The sequence below is a fragment of the Saccopteryx leptura genome, chromosome 3 (genome assembly GCF_036850995.1).
Source record: "Saccopteryx leptura isolate mSacLep1 chromosome 3, mSacLep1_pri_phased_curated, whole genome shotgun sequence".
NCBI classification, from domain to species: domain Eukaryota; kingdom Metazoa; phylum Chordata; class Mammalia; order Chiroptera; family Emballonuridae; genus Saccopteryx; species Saccopteryx leptura.
Window position 1 is genome coordinate 246,622,036 of NC_089505.1, and position 18,951 is coordinate 246,640,986.

The following is an 18,951-nucleotide window of genomic DNA, read 5'->3' on the forward strand; positions in this document are numbered from 1 at the left end:
TGATTTGATAGGTGATGAAAAGTGCTTTATTTGTGTTTTAATGTGCAGTTACTAATGAGGTTGGATATAGTTTTATATACATATTGGACATGATTTTCTTTCTGTAGTAAATTCTATTATGAGTAACAATATAATCCTTTGCCAGTTTTTCTACTTGTGTATTCTTTTCTCATAGGTTTGCAAATCTTTATACAAAGTAAGACTATTTCTCTATTATCTGTCAAATATATTGGAGTTTTTGCCAATGTCCTGTTAGCTTTTTAATTTTGTTCATAATGTTTTTCTCTTGTTGAACACTTTAATTTTCACATAGTAGACTCCATTGTTATTTTTCATTGTTTTCTGCTTTTGATTGCAGGCTTAGAAACACCTTCCCTGTGGTTTATCACCTGATAAGATATCCTTATTTATTCATTTGCCAATTTTTTCAACTATTTGTACAAGTTGATTCTTTTTTTTTCTTCTTCTTGTTCTTTTCCAAGTGAGAGGAGGGGAGATAGAGAGACAGACTCCCACCTGCGTCCCAACAGGGATCCACCTGGCAACCCCCATCTGGGGCTATGGTCATGACTTAGCTATGTTTAGCATCTGGGGGGAGGTTCAACAGAGCCATCCTCATAGCCTGGGGCCAATGCACTCCAAACAGTGGAACCATGGCTGTGGGAGGGGAAGAGAGAGAGAGAGAGAAGAAGGAGGGGGAGGAGTGGAGAAACATGCGTGCTTCTCATGTGTGACTTGATCAGAAATCGAAACCAGGACATCCACAAGCCAGCTGACACTCTACCACTGAGCCAACTGGCCAGGGCCTACAAGTTGATTCTTTAAAATACCTTCAAAAGTATTTTGCCAAGTCTCCCCTTCACCTCAAAAAGTTCCTCTTGGGATTTTGATTGGGATTACATTAAGTGGATAGATTGAATTGGTGGAGAATTTTTAAAATCACAATTTTATATGAGAATGTAAAATCCACAGGGGAAAAGTTATTTTTATGTTGTGTTCCATGCTATATCCTAGAATAGTGTCCTGGACTTAGAAGAGTGTCTGGAACATAGTAAGTGCTTAAATAATATTTGCATGAATGAATTTTAAATCTTTTCAGAAATGATGTGTGTCTTCTATTTAATTTCTTCCTGGCTTTTGCTGCAATCGAGGGAAATCATTGGATTTCCAGGGAATATATTTATGCTTAAACTAGTCCTTTATCAGACTCTTAAATTTAGTATCTTCTCATTTAATTCTTTTGGGTTTTGTATATAGAAAAATCACATAACTTGCAAATACTGGTCATTTTGCATCCTTCACTCCAACATCTACTCTTTGGTTTATATTTCCAGTTGTTTCATTGTATCTGTTAGAACTCTCAGAAGATATTCAATAATAGGTTAGAGAGTAATCATCTTGGTCTTTTTTCTGACTTTAATGGACATTCTTTTACCATGAGAGCTTGAGATGGTTGTTCTTATGTTAAGGAAATTATTTTTTTGTTTTAGTTCGATATGAGTTTTTCTCAGCAATGTATAATGAATTTTATAAAATGCATTTTGGGCATTTATTGATTTTTCTTTCCTTGAACTATTGATGAGATGAATTATATCAATAGATTTCTGAATATTGAACTCTTTCTTCATTCCTAAAATAAATCATTCTGTTCTTCATGAATCTTTTAAAAATACCCTTCTGGATTTGATTTGCTAGACTTTTGCATCCATATTTACACATGAGATTGGTCAGCAGTTCACTTTGGGGGGCAATCTTTATTTATTTATTTGTCCTAATGCAATTTAAAGAAGATAAGAAGTCTCTGTTATTTGAAGATTTATTATTCACTTTGAAAGCCATCTAGATCTGGAGTAATTTGGATACACTTTTTTTTCCCCTCAGTTTTATCTAGGACTTAAAAAAATTATTTGCCCTGGCCGGTTGGCTCAGTGGTAGAGCGTTGGCCTGGCATGCGGAAGTCCCAGGTTTGATTCCCGGCCAGGGCACACAGGAGAAGCACCCATCTGCTTCTCCACCCCTCCCCCTCTCCTTCCTCTCTGTCTCTCTCTTCCCCTCCCGCAGCCAAGGCTCCATTGGAGCAAAGATGGCCCGGGTGCTGAGGATGGCTCTGTGGCCTCTGCCTCAGGCGCTAGACTGGCTCTGGTCGCAACAGAGCCACGCCCCGAATGGGTAGAGTATCGCCCCCTGGTGGGCGTGCCGGGTGGATCCCAGTCAGGCGCATGTGGGAGTCTGTCTGACTGCCTCCCTGTTTCCAGCTTCAGAAAAATACAGAAAAAAAAATTATTTTGTTGTTTGTTGAGAAAATATTGGTTATATATTCTGAATATATAAACCATTTTTTGGAGCTTTCCAAAATTACTAGGATGATTTACACTAGCGTTTTTTTCATTTAAACTTTCTGCTGTGAATGAGATGACCTCTTTTTCCCATTCCTTGTGGTGTATTCCCACTTTCTCTTCATGGGCCAGTTCAGAGGTTGGCTTGTTCATAGATCTTCTCACATAAGCCAGTTCTTGGAATTTATATTGGTTCTACTGATTTTCTCATTCCCAATTTATTGCTTTTGCTTTTATATTAATTAATTCTTTGTCATAACTTTTTTTTGGTTTATTTTGTTGTTTTGTTTATATTTTTCTAGAGAAGAATAAAATGGATGATTTCTTTTCATATTCAATTCAATAATAAAGATGTTAAAGGCTATGGGTTTTTTTTCTCTAAGAATAAGTTTGGTCTAGGTAGAAGAGTTCTATTTTAATCTTATTTTTATTCTAAGAGCTATCTGGGAGTATATTTTCTCATTTTCAAATGATTGAATTTGCATTATTTTAAATATTTGTTGATAATGTCTGATTTTATTGCACTATGTTTAGAAAATGTGGCTTATTTAATGTCTTGTTGGGGACTTATTGAGATTTTTCTTGTGGCCTAATAATATCATTTAACAATGGTATATGGGTATGGATGCTCCCGGGCAGGGGTCCCCAAACTTTTTACACAGGGGGCCAGTTCACTGTCCCTCAGACTGTTGGGAGGCCGCCACATACAGTGCTCCTCTCACTGACCACCAGTGAAAGAGGTGCCCCTTTCCGGAAGTGCGGCGGGAGCTGTATAAATGGTTTCAGGTGGCCACATGCGGCCCGCGGGCCGTAGTTTGGGGATGCCTGGTAGGGTTTAGTATTTAAACTAAATCTTTATTTGGTTTTTGATTTTGTAATAAATGAGAGTTGCATTAAGGATTCCACTGTACGTATTTGAATTTTGTTCATTTCTATTTGTTTTTATGATAGCTTTCTCTTTGGATATCTTGATGGAATGTTATTGAAAGCATAAGTGTTCCTTTTAGCTATGGCTTCATTTCGGATTAACCCTTTAATCCATGTTAAATGATCTACCAAAAGGGCCTCTGTCAAAAGAATACTGTCTTCCCTGACTTCTACTTTGATAATATTATGACCTCTGTTTAATTTTTGTTTATTTGCCTGGCATACTTTTGATGATTCTTGTATTTTAACGAGTTTTATGTCACTTTATTTTAGTGTTTGTTGTTTGGAAACTTCCTATATAGCATTGTCTCCTGCATTTATTGCTATAGTAGGGAAATATGAAACCACCTGTTTTTTGTTCTTTTGTAGGTAACCAAATATTTTTTCTAGATGTTTGTAGATTTTCCCCCTTATCCTTGTATTTCAGAAATGTTGTCAGGAAACATAATTGTAGATATTTTCTTTTTATGAATTCCTCCCCACTTCCCCAGAATTCAGTAATTTGTATACATAGGTCTTTATTCAGTCCAGAAGTTTTTTTTTTCTATTAGATCCATTCTGATTATCTATATGCAGGCTCTCTGGCATTTGTCTCCCATATCTATCATATTCTCCCTCATCGCTTTCATGTCTCTGTCCTTACACTCTTCCACTTGAAAGAGAAACAGAGCTGACCAGCATTCCTGTTGCCACACTGACCAGCATCTGTTAGGAAGACAGTTGTATGACTGCAGATTTGATTAGTGCACACCCAGGGTACCTGAGTCAGATGTACAGAGGGAAGGTCAAAATGTCATGTCACGAGTTCAAGACCAGAGAGCTTGTTCTTTGTCCAGCTCCATTTGCCTTAGAATTTTTTTTCAATAGTGTGTCCTTTAGTCTTAGCTTTCAGGGGCTTTGGTGGGTTTTCATCTTTCTCTGTGTTTTCTTAACTAAATTGACTAAATAGCTCAGTTAGATCTGAGTCATAGGGCTGGTGCTCAGCGGCCCAACCTCTGTCAGGCTGGTCAGAATAAGCATGATTTTTAATAAGACCCTGAGAGCAGCAGCAGCGGATGGGGACTCCTGGGAGCCCTCTGTTCCCTTCTCCCGCCCTCAGGCCTGGGAGGGGTCATCCTCGCAGAGTGGGAGGGGGCCTTCGATACAGGATGCAGAGGATATGATAGGGGGTTTAACGACCTATTCTGACCTCCTGGGCATCACTGGGTAAGCACACTTATTTGTAAGAGAAGGGTTCAAAGAATTCTGGACCTGAGGACTGTCCTCTCCCCACCTTGCTTTGTCTGGGGCCTTATACTTTCAATAGACCTTCTTCTTACTGCCTGGAGTGAGCAAATAGTTAATTTCTTGTCAGGGTGATAAACAGAGAGGAAGAAGGGGCCCCAGACTGGTCTGCTTGAGTTAGAATTTGACTTTGGAGTTTTGCTATTGCTCTTTTTGCCTGTTGAGCTGGGTCTTTGGGTCACTTTTGTCGCTGCCAGCCACGTTTACTGGACACATGTCCTGGGGTTTACCACCCCGGTAAACACAGGCCCTTTGGCTGCATTTTCTGACATGAAGTGTTCGAGGCTTGCTCTGCTTGCTTCCTGTTGGGCCGACAGCACCCAGGCCACCCCCATCTTCACACACCATCTCATTATTTCAACTAACGGCAAACCTGGTCCAGGACATGTATCACATTGTGTAGCAGCAAGGTTTATAGAGATGGCGGAAGTTTCCAAAGAGCATTTTAATCCATTATAGTTTTTAATGTGATGCTGGGAGAAGCAGCATTAGGAGGCTCCCAGCCAGATGTCATTTTATGCCGGAACACTTTTCTATTGATTCTTCAGCGATTCCTAGAGGCTGACAAATTGGAGTGCTGGGGCTCAGACGCCCTCTTCTGCCTTCTTGAGGCCTGTAGGCCGCTGTCATCATGGTTAATGGAACAGACTGAACATCAACTCCTAGACCCTTTAGGTGATCTGAGGACCAGATAGGTCCATTTCCAAACCCCTCCCACAGCCCCCAAAATTCCCAAAGAGAAATCATAAGGAACTAAGGGTCTGCTATCTGGAGAGGAGCCAACGCGGCCTGCTGAGACCTGACGCCCTTCAGCCAGCCACAGCCACACTGCCTTCTGGAAGTTTATGACTTGTCAGAAAAAGTTGACAAATTTACCTCTTGGCTGACTTAGTGTTCTATTTGTCCAGTTTCCAAAATCAGAGAAAATGTTATAGCACATGGTATACTTAAAACAGCCTGATAATAGCTGGTCTAGTGATCATTAACTTCTTCATGAAAACTAACTGATGAAATATAACCATATTTGAACTCAGAAACTTATTCTTACTTCTATTTAATGTCCATCTTTAGGATTTATGGTAAGCTTGGCTTTCTGATAACTCTTTATTATTCTGCGGTCTTAAGCCTTGTCATGATTTTTTACCAAAAGCAATGCCATTCTTACCCAAATAAGCAGAGGACTTTTGGATTTCCTCCCCCTGGGTAAAGGTGAAAGAATGTGCAGCTCCCTGCCTGCTGAGGTCCCTCGCGCAGTTGTAGTGCCACTGAGAAGTCAGAGAGGACTAGTTCAGGAAGGGGGGCCGGTGGGAGCCCCTGACCCTGAGAACGGCCTCCCCTCCCCATCCCCCTGCAGACTTCTCCATGATGACGCCCATCAATGACCTCCACACCGCCGACTCCTTGAACCTGGCCAAGGGGGAGCGGCTCATGCGGTGCAAGATCAGCAGCGTCTACCGCCTCCTGGACCTCTACGGCTGGGCCCAGCTGAGCGACACCTACGTCACGGTGAGGGGGGTGCCTTGGAGTGGGGTAGGGCACGCTGTGTGGCCTCCGCCAAATCCAGAGGGAGAGCTCCTGACTGTTGGCATTGCCATGGTACTGAGGGTGGCCTTTGGACAAAATGCCGAGCCCTTCTTTGGTTTTTAACCACTGTGGTCACCTGAAGTAACCTGGCCAGTGGACATTTCTCTGGATGAGGAGCTGGAAACTCCTGGATCCTATTTCTAGGGCTTCCTTTGACCATCAAGAGATTCATCTTGTAGCTCCATTTCCATAGTTGCAAGTAAAGGCCAAGTTCTCTTCATCTCTCATGGGTTGGGGTGGGGATGGGGGAGATGAATGTTCTTGAGAGGAAGATTTGGGTGTGATGGGTTCAGGGGAAGCGGGGGCTCAAGCAGAATGTCCTTGGAAAAGACCCCCTTTCTTCTTGCCACTGAGAACATGTGTTTTTCCTCCAGCTGAGAGTCAGCAAGGAGCAGGACCACTTCCTGATCAGCCCTAAGGGCGTCTCTTGCAGCGAAGTCACGGCATCCAGCCTGGTGAGTACTGTTTGGTGTCCTGCTGCTTGTTTCTTATTGAAATAACAGCACCTCTGTGCTTCTACAGTGAAAGGTCATCTCCATATTATCCACTGCTGTTCTGTCCCTGTGGAGCTTACAGTCTGGTGGGACAAGAAGAAACATGGTCACCAAAACATACTGAGTGCTCAGAGCATGATGGGAACAAACGTGAGGAGTGGACGGCAAGCGCAGTAGGAGGAAGGAGAGAGAGGCCTGGTCGCCTGAGCCTAGGATTGTACCACGGAGGCTGGGAATGGGGAGGCCTTTTTGGATGGAAAATACATTACAATGGCAGCCAGTGCTTCATGCCAAAGCAACGCAAGAGTTGTCTTGTGCTGGTGCCATTAGACATAGTTCCTGGGACCCGTTTCAGTTCTCCTGGTCCTTAAGTATGGTAGGGAGATACTGCCAGAGGCTGGTTTCAATCAAGGAAGGTTTCTGGGTGTGAGGAGGAAAGTAGAAAGGACTGTCTTAGAAGCAGAAGCGGCCGGTGTTTCTTAGGTGTGTGGGCTACAGCTGCTGTACCAGCCGCTGCTCCTGGGAGAGGAGGGTGCCAGCTCGGGATCCCCGCCACGCTTGAGACACACTCAGATGCTGAGTTCAGGTAACCAGTCTAAAGAGCAGGCTGACAAAGTCACGGAATATCTGGGCGGGGCTGGGCCTCGAGGACTGCCAAGGCCACTGTACAGGCAGGAGAGGATACTGGTATCTAGCTAGGGTTAATGACCTGTAGAGCGCCACCCTCAGAGGTCATGGAAGGGTCAGACAGGGGCCACAGACCCAAAGACGGCACAGGCTCTGTGTTTAAGGCATACGGTCAGATGGGGGTGAGGGGAGGCAATCAGTGATTAAACTCAGACTGAAGAGTGCTCTGATGGAGACAAAGGAGGTTGGGAGCCTTGGGAAGGGGCACTGAGCTCAGCGGTGCCGTAGGAGGTAGAGGGGGCACAGCGGGAGCTGCTGGGATGAAATGGTGCTGAAGGAGAGGAGTCCTCAGGAGCTCACTGTGGATAAGTAGACTTAGACCGGGGCAGCAGAGAAAGACTGGGCAGAGGTGATCGTGTCCTCAGCAGGAGGGAAGCATGCACCAAGCCCAAATGTATGCCAGTCCCAGTTCACTTGGGAGGACAGGTGATTGGATAAGTCTGGCTCCCAGAGTGTCTCGAGGTGAGGCTGGGAAGGTGATAGGGACCCGATGATAAATGGCACTGAAGGCTTATTATGGTGCTTTGGCTTTATTCTGTTGGACATGGAGAACTTCTGAAACATTCAGTAGACGAACGATGCAATAAGGTTTCCATTGTAGAAATTGCCTTCTGACAACTGTGTGGAGGCAACTACTGACTACCGGCTGGGGCTATTGAAATGAGCCCGGAAGGAAATTCGGGGCCAGCAGCCTTAGTGGGCCTGGTGCACAGTTGGGTTGAGGGTGTGGATTGAGTTTGAAGAGTGAAAGAAGTCAGTTGGCATTGATTACCCTAGAACAGATATGACCTAGAGCTACAGGTTTAAGTCGTGGGTGTGAGACGTTCAGGGTGTGTACATAGACTTACTGCTGTTGTGTATGGTTGTGCAGCCTATGCACTGCACACAAGAGCCTGGCTGGCGAGGGAGAGGGACGAGGGTGAAAGTCAACCTGTGCGCCACGCACTACACATGCCCTGGCACTGGGCCTGGTTTTCAAATTTGCTCAATGGAAGTGTCCATGCACCAAGCCCTGTGCCCCTGGTGCTGTCCTCAGGGCTGTTCTCACTTGGACAAGGCACTATATAGGGGATAGCGGCTGTCCTGTTAGGCCCTAGGAATTCTTAAGAGATCACACATCCAAGGCTGAGATAAGGATTGCGTGAGATTGGAGAGAGGCTCCCAGAGAGGGACCTCTGTGCAGGCCGCACGTCAGAGGAAGTGGGGGAGTTGGGCTGAAGGGAAATGAGGGGTCAGCATTGCACACTTGTAGGTCTAAGGTTCTGAGACGGGGCACTTGCTGCCACCTGCAGCAGTCAGCCACTTTGAATTCATGTTCTTTCTGTAAATTCACTTAACATAGAAATTTGTAACGGGATTTGTTAAACATCTTCCTGATGTTTCTGCTTAAACAAATAATGTCAATATGCATGGCTCTTTTCTACACAGATCTGTCCTTTCCTTTGGTACCAGCCTGTCTGCTGGACTTTCTAGAATGGGGGTGGTGGGCAATTTTTGGAACTGCCCAGTGTGCTGCATTCAGAGTGTCATGGTGGTATAATTTTAGGGGCCAAAATTGTCGAGATTTTTAAAAGCTAAACTAGCTTGTTAATAATGCCAGGGAACACCTGTCATCAAGGGTTGGGTTAACTACCAGCTGCAGGGAGGTTGCGCCCCAGGGACCAGGGGGAGTGTTCAGCAAGAAGGTGTTCAGAGGGGACTTGTCTCAGGATTTGGGTTTGTGTTCGGTGATTTGGGGAGTGTTGTAAGAAGAAGGCATTGCCCTGGCTAGTACACTGTCAGCTGCAGGGGCTATTCTGAAGCGGGGGAGGGCCCGGGATTAGGGGGGTGGAGCGAGGCTGGAGCTGCGGGGTAAAGAGGCTGCAGGGTCTCCTGTTAGTCAGTGGGGAGGGGTTGGTCATTTCTGTGCTGTGCAGCATTGTTTCTGTCTGTGTTTAGACATGGTTAAGGAGCGGCTGTTTTGCCTTGCTGTGTCACAGTCAAAAGTGACCTTCTCTGATGGGGGTGTTCTGTGAGATTGTTTATGTTAAGCAGGAGACACCACAGCCTAACTGTGTGATGGCCAACCAGAGCCACCAGCACTGTGTGCACATGTGTGGGGGTACACACACACACACACACACATACACACACACACACTCACACTCACACATGAGCGTGTGATTTTTAGCCAAGATACTGACTTGGAGTCAAAAGCAGATTATGAAACCAGTGACTACTTTCTACTTGTCAGTTAAGACCTTTTGGGTCATTGACAGTGCTGGGATTCAAATAATTTAACAAACGATTCTCTGTTCTAATGACCGTTTTAAGTATAAAAAAAATCTACCAAAAGGTAATTTATTATTTCATGTATTTAATACTTAAATAAGAACAATAAACCTGACCAGGTGGTGGCACAGTGAATAGAGCATCAGACTAGGATGCGGAGGACCCAGGTTCGAAACCCCAAGGTCACCAGCTTGAGCATGGGCTCATCTGGTTTGAGAAATGCTCACCAGCTTGAGCCCAAGGTCTCTGGCTTGAGCAAGGGGTCACTCGTTCTGCTGTAGCCCCCTGGTTAAGGCACATATGAGAAAGCAATCAATGAACAAATAAGGTGCCACATTGAAGAGCTGATGCTTCTCATCTCTCTCTTCCTGTCTGTCTGTCCCTATCTGTCCTTCTCTCTGTCTCTGTCACAAGAAAATTAAAATAAATAAATAAAAAGTAAAAACAATAAAAGAGGTACACAAAACTAGATTATGTTATAAGAAAGAGTTTTAAAATATTAATAAAAATATTAAATAACACCTGACAAAAACCATAAAACTGTTATTTGAGATATTTCTGTATTGCTTCTTGATTGGCATCTTTACTTGCGATTTTTTTTCACCTACGGACGGAATGAACATTAATTACTACAAGTACTTAGAATACTCTATTTCACAGATGAATGTTAAAAAAGAGTAAGGAATGTAAATTTGTGATTTCCACACTGAGCAGCTGCCCAGCTCCCAGCTTAGAGAGAACCCTGATTACAAGTGCCATTTTAACAACCAGTTCGCCAAACTCAACCAAAAATTAGGTATCTGTTCTGCCAAACTGGTTCAAACTGGCTGAATCCTACCACTGGTCATTGGTAAATAGGTGTTTACTATACTATTTACCTTTGTATATGATTTTTTTAATTCAAAAGAAAGAGTAAACAAAAGAAAGAGAAGGTGCAGCTGAGACATTATTGCCCTGGGAAGGCTGCTCTGACTCCCCATTTCACCAAAGACGCCACCGTCTGCTTTTAGAGAATCCTTCGAATGACTGCTCCAGCACCCTGCGCTCAGAGTGTTGTCTGTGGCCCAGAAGCCTGGGTGTCATTGGGAACCAGTTAAAAATGCAGGCTCCCAGGCCCTGTTCTTGGCCTGCTGAGTTAGAATCTGCATTTTGACAGGATCTGCAGGTGATTCCTGTGCACGGTAGTCTGAGGAACTCCGCTGTAGCATTCTTCGTGCTTAATTATAACTCCCTGTGTCCCCATTAGCCTGGGAGTTCACCGAGGACAGGAGCTGGGTCTCTCTCTCCCCGAACAGCAAGCACAACCATTGCCCATGCATGAACCCCTGTGGGGAGGCGGGGAAGGGCCTCTGCCTGTGCTGTGGCTGTAAGCCTCTCTCTTCCTCCCTGGCCCAGATCAAGGTGAACATCCTGGGAGAGGTGGTGGAGAAGGGCAGCAGCTGCTTCCCAGTGGACACCACGGGCTTCTGCCTGCACTCGGCCATCTATGCGGCCAGACCAGACGTGCGCTGCGTCATCCACCTGCACACGCCAGCCACGGCTGCGGTGAGCGTCGGCCCTCGGCAGCATTTTGCTCCCTGAGGCCAGCAGCAACCCCCTGTTACCTGCTTCTCTGGGTTTCCCCCTGAAGAAAGGCATGAGACCGCCTAGCTAGTGACAGTCTCATCATTTAAACAGTTCTGGGAAGTTTTCCTGGAACTCATGCCAAAGTGAGGAGAAGGAACACCCAATGTGGGGGCCCAAAATTCTCTCCACTTTTCTAACTACAGACTGGTTTGGGGAGAATGTAAGGGTGTGTGATGTCTGCCCCACTGTACTCCCGCCCTGCCACCTCCGCAAACTGGCACCGCTCACCCAGGGGCAGCCCCTCTTCTGTTTCTCTGCTCGGGACAGTCCCGCGGGGCCCAGGGCTGGCGTCTGCCCCCAGCCCCCAGCCCCCAGCCCAGGCTCTGCTGAGGAGAGATCTTGATAGAAGATAAACATTGGGAACCTAGGCTTGCCCACTTTTCAAAGCCCAGGTAGGCTGAGGTCTGGGGATGGGGGCAAAGAAAACTGGAGAAAGTAAACACCCCCAAGGAGCAGGGCGTCCCCTCGAGGTCTCTGGAAATTTCTCCTTGTATGTCTCAGACACTGCAGCATCACTTGAAAAGACAGCTGTTGGAGTTGTCTCAACCTTTACCCCATCCTTCTGCCCCCCAGGCCACACCTACAGGGGCGGAGCAGACTTGCCACCGGCCCTTGGTTTTCTCAGCAAAGCACGTTCATCTCGAGCACTGAGACCTTCCAGAATTTGGGCCACAACTGGATGATGTCTTTGTGCCAAGTTTGCAGAGCCTGGGCTTACTTATGGGGCAAAATGAGTGAAGGAGGCCAAAGGGCTCCTCTAAGCCTCTCCTTGCTTTTAATAAATGGCAGAGCATGGTATTGGGCTACAACAGGGTTTTAACTCTGTTCCCTGGCACTCTTACTGTCTCATTGCTAGTAAAACAGGGCTTCACAAAGGGCTTCCTGTTAGTGAGGAGTCATTGCTGTTTCTGCACTGACCTCAGGGCCGAGAGTCTTCACCAACCCTTCCTAGATGACCCATGACCCTGCTTTTCCCTAGCCTTGTGCCTGCTCCACCCCACCCCCCCCAGAGTCCCAGGACGAGAGCAAAGCAGGGGCTGGCAGCAGCAATGCTTTCTCGAGTGCATTCTTTGCAGCAGTTTTGGAAGGTGATATGTTGGCATGGCTGCTGTGAAAACTGACAGAAAGACATTAGAGGAAGCAGCCAGAAAGCAAGACCCCAGCCAGGTGTAGAAGAGCCAGAGGAGTGCCTCTCTCCCGTGCTTGTCCCCACACCCATGGCCAGAGCGGAACTTGACTGTGCCACTCTGAGGAAAGGCGCTGGGGGAGCTCCAGGTGCTAACCATTTCGTCATCTCCCTGAAGGTGTCAGCCATGAAGTGGGGCCTCCTGCCTGTCTCCCACAATGCCCTGCTGGTGGGGGACATGGCCTATTACGACTTTAATGGTGAAATGGAGCAGGAAGCGGATCGGATCAACCTGCAGAAGTGCCTTGGACCCACCTGCAAGGTTTGGCTGAGCTGTTCTGGGGACATTTCAGGGTTGGATTGTCAACAGCTGACGGGACAAGTGATACATGTTCATTGGGCAACGTTTAGAAATCATGCATACGATAATGAAATATAGTTCTATCGTACCACACAGTGATTTGGGTGCACACCCCAAATATATTCTTTTTTCCCTCAGCAGTCAACACCTTTGTATGTTATTAAATATTTTCTACATCACTATTTTAAATAACTAAATTGTATCTCATTGTATGAATGGCTGTGCCACCATTTATCTGAACCGTCCTTTATGACTGGACATTGGAAAGGTTTCTTTCCCCCACATTTTCTGTTGATAGAAACGGCACTGCGGTGAAAACCCTTTCAGCTAAATCTCTGTATATGCTTGAGTTGATATCCTTAGGGTAAAATTCTGTGGGTGTACATTTAAAAATTCTTACACCACATTGCCAAATTATTCTCTCTGCCCCGCCACATCTGAAGTATATGAGAATGCTGCTTCTCTGTGGTCTCCCCAAATTTGAGTGCTAGCACATTTTTTTTCTAACTTGATAGAGAAAAACAGAATCTCATTATTGTTTGGTTAAAGTCTAAAGACCTATTTTATAACAGTACATAATTGGGGTGATCCACTTAGTATCTCAAGTGTAGGAGCCGAACCTGGGCTGATGGACGCCTGCTCCTGTCCTCGGAAGGAATTCAGTGTCCTTTCCCATCTGAGAGTCACTGGCCCCCATCTCTGACACAGAGGAGAAATCCCTGCCACTCTCTTCTAACATTCCTCTCTAGAGCCTCATGAGCGGTGCCTGGGAAGGGTGAGATGTTCACCTCTATGAGCTGCTACAAGAAGTTGAAAGATGGGGCATTTGTTCTCTGCAGAATATTTTGTGGGCCAGAGTCATCATCTCTTCCCATTTTTCTGGCACCTGAGAGGGAAAACCTCCAGTTGTTTTCAGTAAGAGAGGATGGGATGATTAGGCCTCACCCCAGGTCTACAGGGACAGATCCCACACATGGGTCTATGTCCCAGTTCCCAGGTGAGCCTCAGCTGGGTTCAGAGACTTCTTGAGGATAAAAACAACCAAGAGGAATTTTTAGTACCTGGACCTTGGGAAGTCAAGCTCTGGGGATGAATTCATTTCTGGGTTTTCCCTCCTTTTATCAGCCTATCCCTGGCTGTCAGAAACATTGCATCAGCAGTAAGAATGCCTGTGTTCCAGTTCCCATTCTGCCCCTGAATAGCTGGGAAACTTTCCATTTCTTTAGGCTTCCTCTACTGTAAAAGCGGTGGGTTAGATTAGAAGGTTACTGTGGCCTCTTTCATGAAACTGTAGGGTCTTAGAACTGCCCGGGCCTCACTGAGTTTATGGAAAGGAAAGCCAATGTCACACGGCCTCCCTGGACATTGCCTGCCTTTCCATAAACTCAGTGAGGCCTCCTGGGTGACTCCCAGGTTGACGAACTCACAGGGGCAAGAAGTTGCTTTTGAGGTTGGATCCTTATACCGGACATCAAATAATTTCTCTCACTTTAACACAAACTAGTTTTTCAGACTTCTAAGCTCTCCAAAGCCTAAAATACCTAGACATTGCCCAAAGAAATCCACCAAAACCATTTCATTTCAGTATTAAAAAAGTCTTCTATTTCTTAAGGTTAAGAGCACACGTGATTTTACACGGGGTACATTGTGGTGTTTGTGTAGGGGGAGGAATAAGGAGCTGGGAGGGGTGCTCTGAGATCGGATATGGAAATTGAGCTGAATAAAATAAAACTCTCTCCCTCTTAATTAAAGTTGAGAGGGCTTAAAGTTTTAATTGACCATTTGTTCTACAGATCCTGGTGCTAAGAAACCATGGTGTGGTTGCTCTGGGTGACACTGTGGAGGAGGCGTTTTATAAGATCTTCCACCTGCAGGCTGCCTGTGAGATCCAGGTGAGCGAGCTCTCGGGGCACTCTGGGGAGGGGCTCTGACAGTGGCCTGTGGGCAAAGGCTCGCCATCTAAAAGCCTAGCCCTGTCTCTCTGCCTTGGCACTGCCTTATTTGTCTAAACTTTTACACTTAGAAGCAGTTTTGTAGCTTAAAAAATGTATCACCACTCACAACCAACACACAACTCTTGGGAGTCAGTGCCCAGAAGGGGGAGCTGTCTGGGCTCATCCATTGGACAGCAGAAGAAACTATAGTAGGGCGGATAAAAGTTCTTACCATGTTTATATATTGCCTGGGGTCTACCTTTTTCATCTGGCTGTGCCCAAGAGACACCACACATGTAGGTTTTCCTTCCTTCCTTCCTTCCTTCCTTCCTTCCTTCCTTCCTTCCTTCCTTCCTTCCTTCCTTCCTTCCTTCCTTCCTTCCTTCTCCCTCCCTCCCTCCCTCCCTCCCTCCCTCCCTCCCTCCCTCCCTACCTCCCTCCCTCCCTCCCTCCCACCTTCCCTCCCTTCTTTTCTTCTTTTGAGGGGGCTAGTTTGCAAAGACCATGAATGTGGTCCAAGTGCAGAAAGAAAAGTGGAGCGCAGGCCAGATGGAGTGATGACATGGCGGTTAAAGACCAGGAACCCCCAAGGTGATGGCAGGGAGCCCACCATGAAGTCCTCCTAACCAGTGAGAGATAGGGAGGAAAGTGGATGGGGAGTGTCAATGGTCATGGGACCCCCCCTATAAGGTTTGGTGAAGAAGCAATAAGAAAACAGACACAAATCCTATAGCTTTATCAGGCCAGTGACAGTAGATAAGCCAAGGACGTGCTCCTTTCAATGTGGCAAGGTGTGAGGGGTGCGTAGGGGGCCCTGCACAGCTGGCTGGGCTCCATCCTTCCCTGCTCTGGGCAGCGTGCCCTTGGGTCAGGGACTTGCCCTCTGTGAGCCTCTGTTTTTGCAATTGCAGATGTGGGACCTGTATGGGTCTTCTGAGGACAGCCGTTCAGATGAAGGAGAGGAGTTGCTGATGGTATTTTGGGGGGCCCAGTTGACAGAAGGGGAGTCTGGCTGCTCCAGGATGAGTCAGCTCTTTGCAGAGGGCTCATCTGGCCTCTCGTTTGCCCTCTCCTGGCTGGTCTGGGCAGAGCAGCACCCCAGGAAGAAAGCCTGCCTCTCTCCTGGGAGTTATGGGAAAGGGGATTATATTCCAGAGGCATCACTAATGAACAAGTGAAGGCTCTATAAGTGGTTCCTTTCTCAATGGTTTTTAAAGGAATATGAGAGGATAGTTGTTAAGGCAGTGATGAAGAGGTGTTAGAGGAAGTGGTGTGAGACTATCTCCCTACCCTCCAGCCAGAACAAAAACAAAAAAAACGCAGCAGTGGTCAGAACAGGAGAAGGTGGACTAGGACCTTTCTGATGTGGTGGCCTTCCTGCTCCCTAACCGGTGATGGTGGCCCGGAGCTCTGACCCCTGCCTGGTGTTAGAATCTGGCAGAGCCTCTGATAAGCCCACTTTCTCTATCCCACATCTGAGATCTTCAAGAGTTCCCTATCTTCCCTCTGAAGAAGAGGCTTCCATGAGAAACAGTTCTTACCTCTGCAAAGACAGCGCAGCCCTAAGAATGAATTGAGAGAGATGCTGCTGTACCTCCCGTGGTGAAGTGTGTCTCTCTCGGGCTCCGGACGCTCAGAAATGGGCACTGTGCAATGAGACCAAAGGCAGGAGGGACATCTAGAAAACACAGATGAAAGGGTGGATCTGACTGCCTGTGGCTGCTTCTCTGGGCTCTGCCGGCTGTCAGTTTCTTTTCAGTTAAGACTGGTTTGATGTGACTTTGTTAAAATGGCATCAGGCAATGATGGTTATCAGCCGATAACCCCCAGAAAAGTTCCAGTGGCTTCTTTTTGCTGGTGAAGCAAGGAAGCTTCTAGAAGGAGAAACAAAGCTGGGAGATGTGGAAGGAAACCTGCAAGGTCAGACCAGAAGCTTAAGGCATGAAAGAGCCCAGGCACTGGCAGTTTGCAGATGCTTTTGCAGTCCCAGCATCTGGCTGGGCGATTTCTGGTTGAATGACCAGCACTGAAATTCTCTTTCCATCGTGGGTCTAGTTTTCTCCCTTGGTGACTCTGATCATTTTAGTGGTTCTAAGCTAAGAGCTTATTTTGTTCTCTTGGGACAGTGTTCTCTTTGCTCTCCATCAGTTTGGGGTTCCAGGAAACTGGGTCATCCCCAGATGAGAGAGACAGCTCCCTGCTCTGCGTACAGGCAGATGGGAAGACACTCAGGTGGTTCTCCACCTGCTGCCTATCACCATGGAAACCGATGGAGGAAGAGGGAGGTGAGAGGAGGCAGTTCTTACAAGGATGTGGGTAGTTCTGTCCTCTTCCATGAATGACCAGGACCCAGGGGATATTGTTTCTCAACCTTTCATGGTAAAACATCATAATTTATTTGTCATAAATATTTATATGGTGCTCCACATGTACCCAGTGCTATTCTAAGTGCTTTACAAATATTATCTTCAATAATCCTCATGAGGTAGGTAGTATTGTTTTCATTTTACAGATGAGAAACGGAGGCACAGATTGAGTAAATCACTGTCCAAAGTTACACATTAAATAAGGGCAAAACCAGGATTCAAACCCAGGCAACCTGGTGCCTGAGTCTGTGTTCTTAGGCACTATAGAACTGCCTAAGACCTGCACTGTAGAACTGCAGCAAGCATTGCATGCTTGTTGGGGCAGTAAGGTTGGTAGAAACGCTTGGCTGACAGGCCAAGACCTCTCTTCATGGGGTTGGCACTTCAAGTCAAGGTTTCAGGTTCCAGACTGAAGTCCTTCCTGGGAAAGATGGGGGTCCACGATGAACTAGGCAAATTGATCAGCCAAGTGGAATTCACCACCCCTAAGAGTGCATTCCATGCGCACAGCCTCATACTGGGTGCAGGGACTTTAGAATTAGAGAACGTGCCAGCAGAGGGCAGAACTGGGACCCAGAAATTAAAACTCACTGTAATCTATGTTAGCTCGCTGTGACCCCCTAGTCACTTTGGCAGCCATACAAAAGGCTGACTCTCCAAGCACAGAGCTGATCACCTTCTAGGGAAATTAGACAAAGACTCTTACTGTCAGCACGAGGATGGAATAAATGACCACTAAGGTCCCTATCTTTGCCAGGGTATGGCATCATCTTTTTAAGTTAAAAATAAAGGTTCCCAGGAGAAGCGCCCATCTGCTTCTCCACCCCTCCCCCTCTTCTTCCTCTTTGTCTCTCTCTTCCCCTCCCGCAGCCAAGGCTCCATTGGAGCAAAGTTTGCCGGGGCACTGAGGATGGCTCTGTGGCCTCTGCCTCAGGTGCTAGAATGGCTCTGGATGCAACAGAGCGACCCCCAGAGGGGCAGAGCATCGCCCCCTCGTGGGCATGCCGGGTGGATCCCGGTCGGGCGCATGCAGGAGTCTGTCTGACTGCCTCCCCGTTTCCAGCTTCGGAAAAATGCAATAAATAAATAAATAAATAAAAATAAAGGTTCCTATTGGACGCATGTCTTGAATAAAAGGGGTGTGGAGAATTAGAATTCTAGTTTCCTCCTCCTCACAGGGTGATGAGGTCACTTCTGGAAGGCAATCTGGTTGACTTCCAAGTAGTCTCATAGGGGCCATTTGTTGCACTGATGAATTTAACACATTCGAAGGTGTGTGCCAGATCCTCATGAGATCATAGACCCGTATTCACCAACAAACTAAAATGTATCCTTTCATTTTCAGTAAAAACAACTGTCACACAAAAACTGAAACACCAAGGGCTAGTACAGCAGGAGCTGTTCCCTGTAATAAGCAGGCTGACATGGAATATCAAATATTAATTACAATGCTAGTTATCAGATGCACAGCACAAAACTCCTTCCTGTAGCTGAACTTGCCCAGGAAGCCAAATCATAACCAATTATATATGAGTGGCAGATATGAGGAATAAATAGAATGTACTATCAGATGAACATGGGATTAGAAAATAAGGAAATTATTTAGATTAATGAATGTGCTGTACACACATACCTCTTGTACACACATACTCAAGACCTTCTGCCCGCTATCACCTGTGTCGTCCCCTCCCTCTGGACCCTTGACAGCGGGACAAGCACTCTCAGTCCTTTGGTGAAAGCTGCCTCACCCTGCACAGTGTCCAGCTGGGCCATCGGCATCTCATGTGTCTCCTGGGTTTCCGTGATTAACTAACCCCATCCTGGAGGACACATTCTTCCTTCAGACCTGTTAGTTCGGCCCATCCAGCTGCATTCCTATTTCACCAGCCAAGAAGCCAGCCTATTGCTCGCAAGTGACCTTTTTTTTTAATGTGAGATATTTCATAAACACAGAG

At 46.4% G+C, this 18,951-nt stretch overlaps 1 protein-coding gene across 2 annotated transcripts in view; it reads left to right on the forward strand.

Annotated features, from left to right (window-relative positions):
* The window catches only part of ADD2 (adducin 2), a 114,830-nt gene that overhangs the window by 70,776 nt on the left and 25,103 nt on the right, over positions 1–18,951 (forward strand). For both annotated transcript variants that reach the window (XM_066378039.1, XM_066378040.1), the window contains exons 5-9: positions 5,902–6,053; positions 6,506–6,586; positions 10,979–11,128; positions 12,514–12,657; positions 14,490–14,588. In XM_066378039.1, the coding sequence (XP_066234136.1) occupies positions 5,902–6,053; positions 6,506–6,586; positions 10,979–11,128; positions 12,514–12,657; positions 14,490–14,588 (626 nt within the window). The remainder of the gene's footprint in view (positions 1–5,901; positions 6,054–6,505; positions 6,587–10,978; positions 11,129–12,513; positions 12,658–14,489; positions 14,589–18,951) is intronic.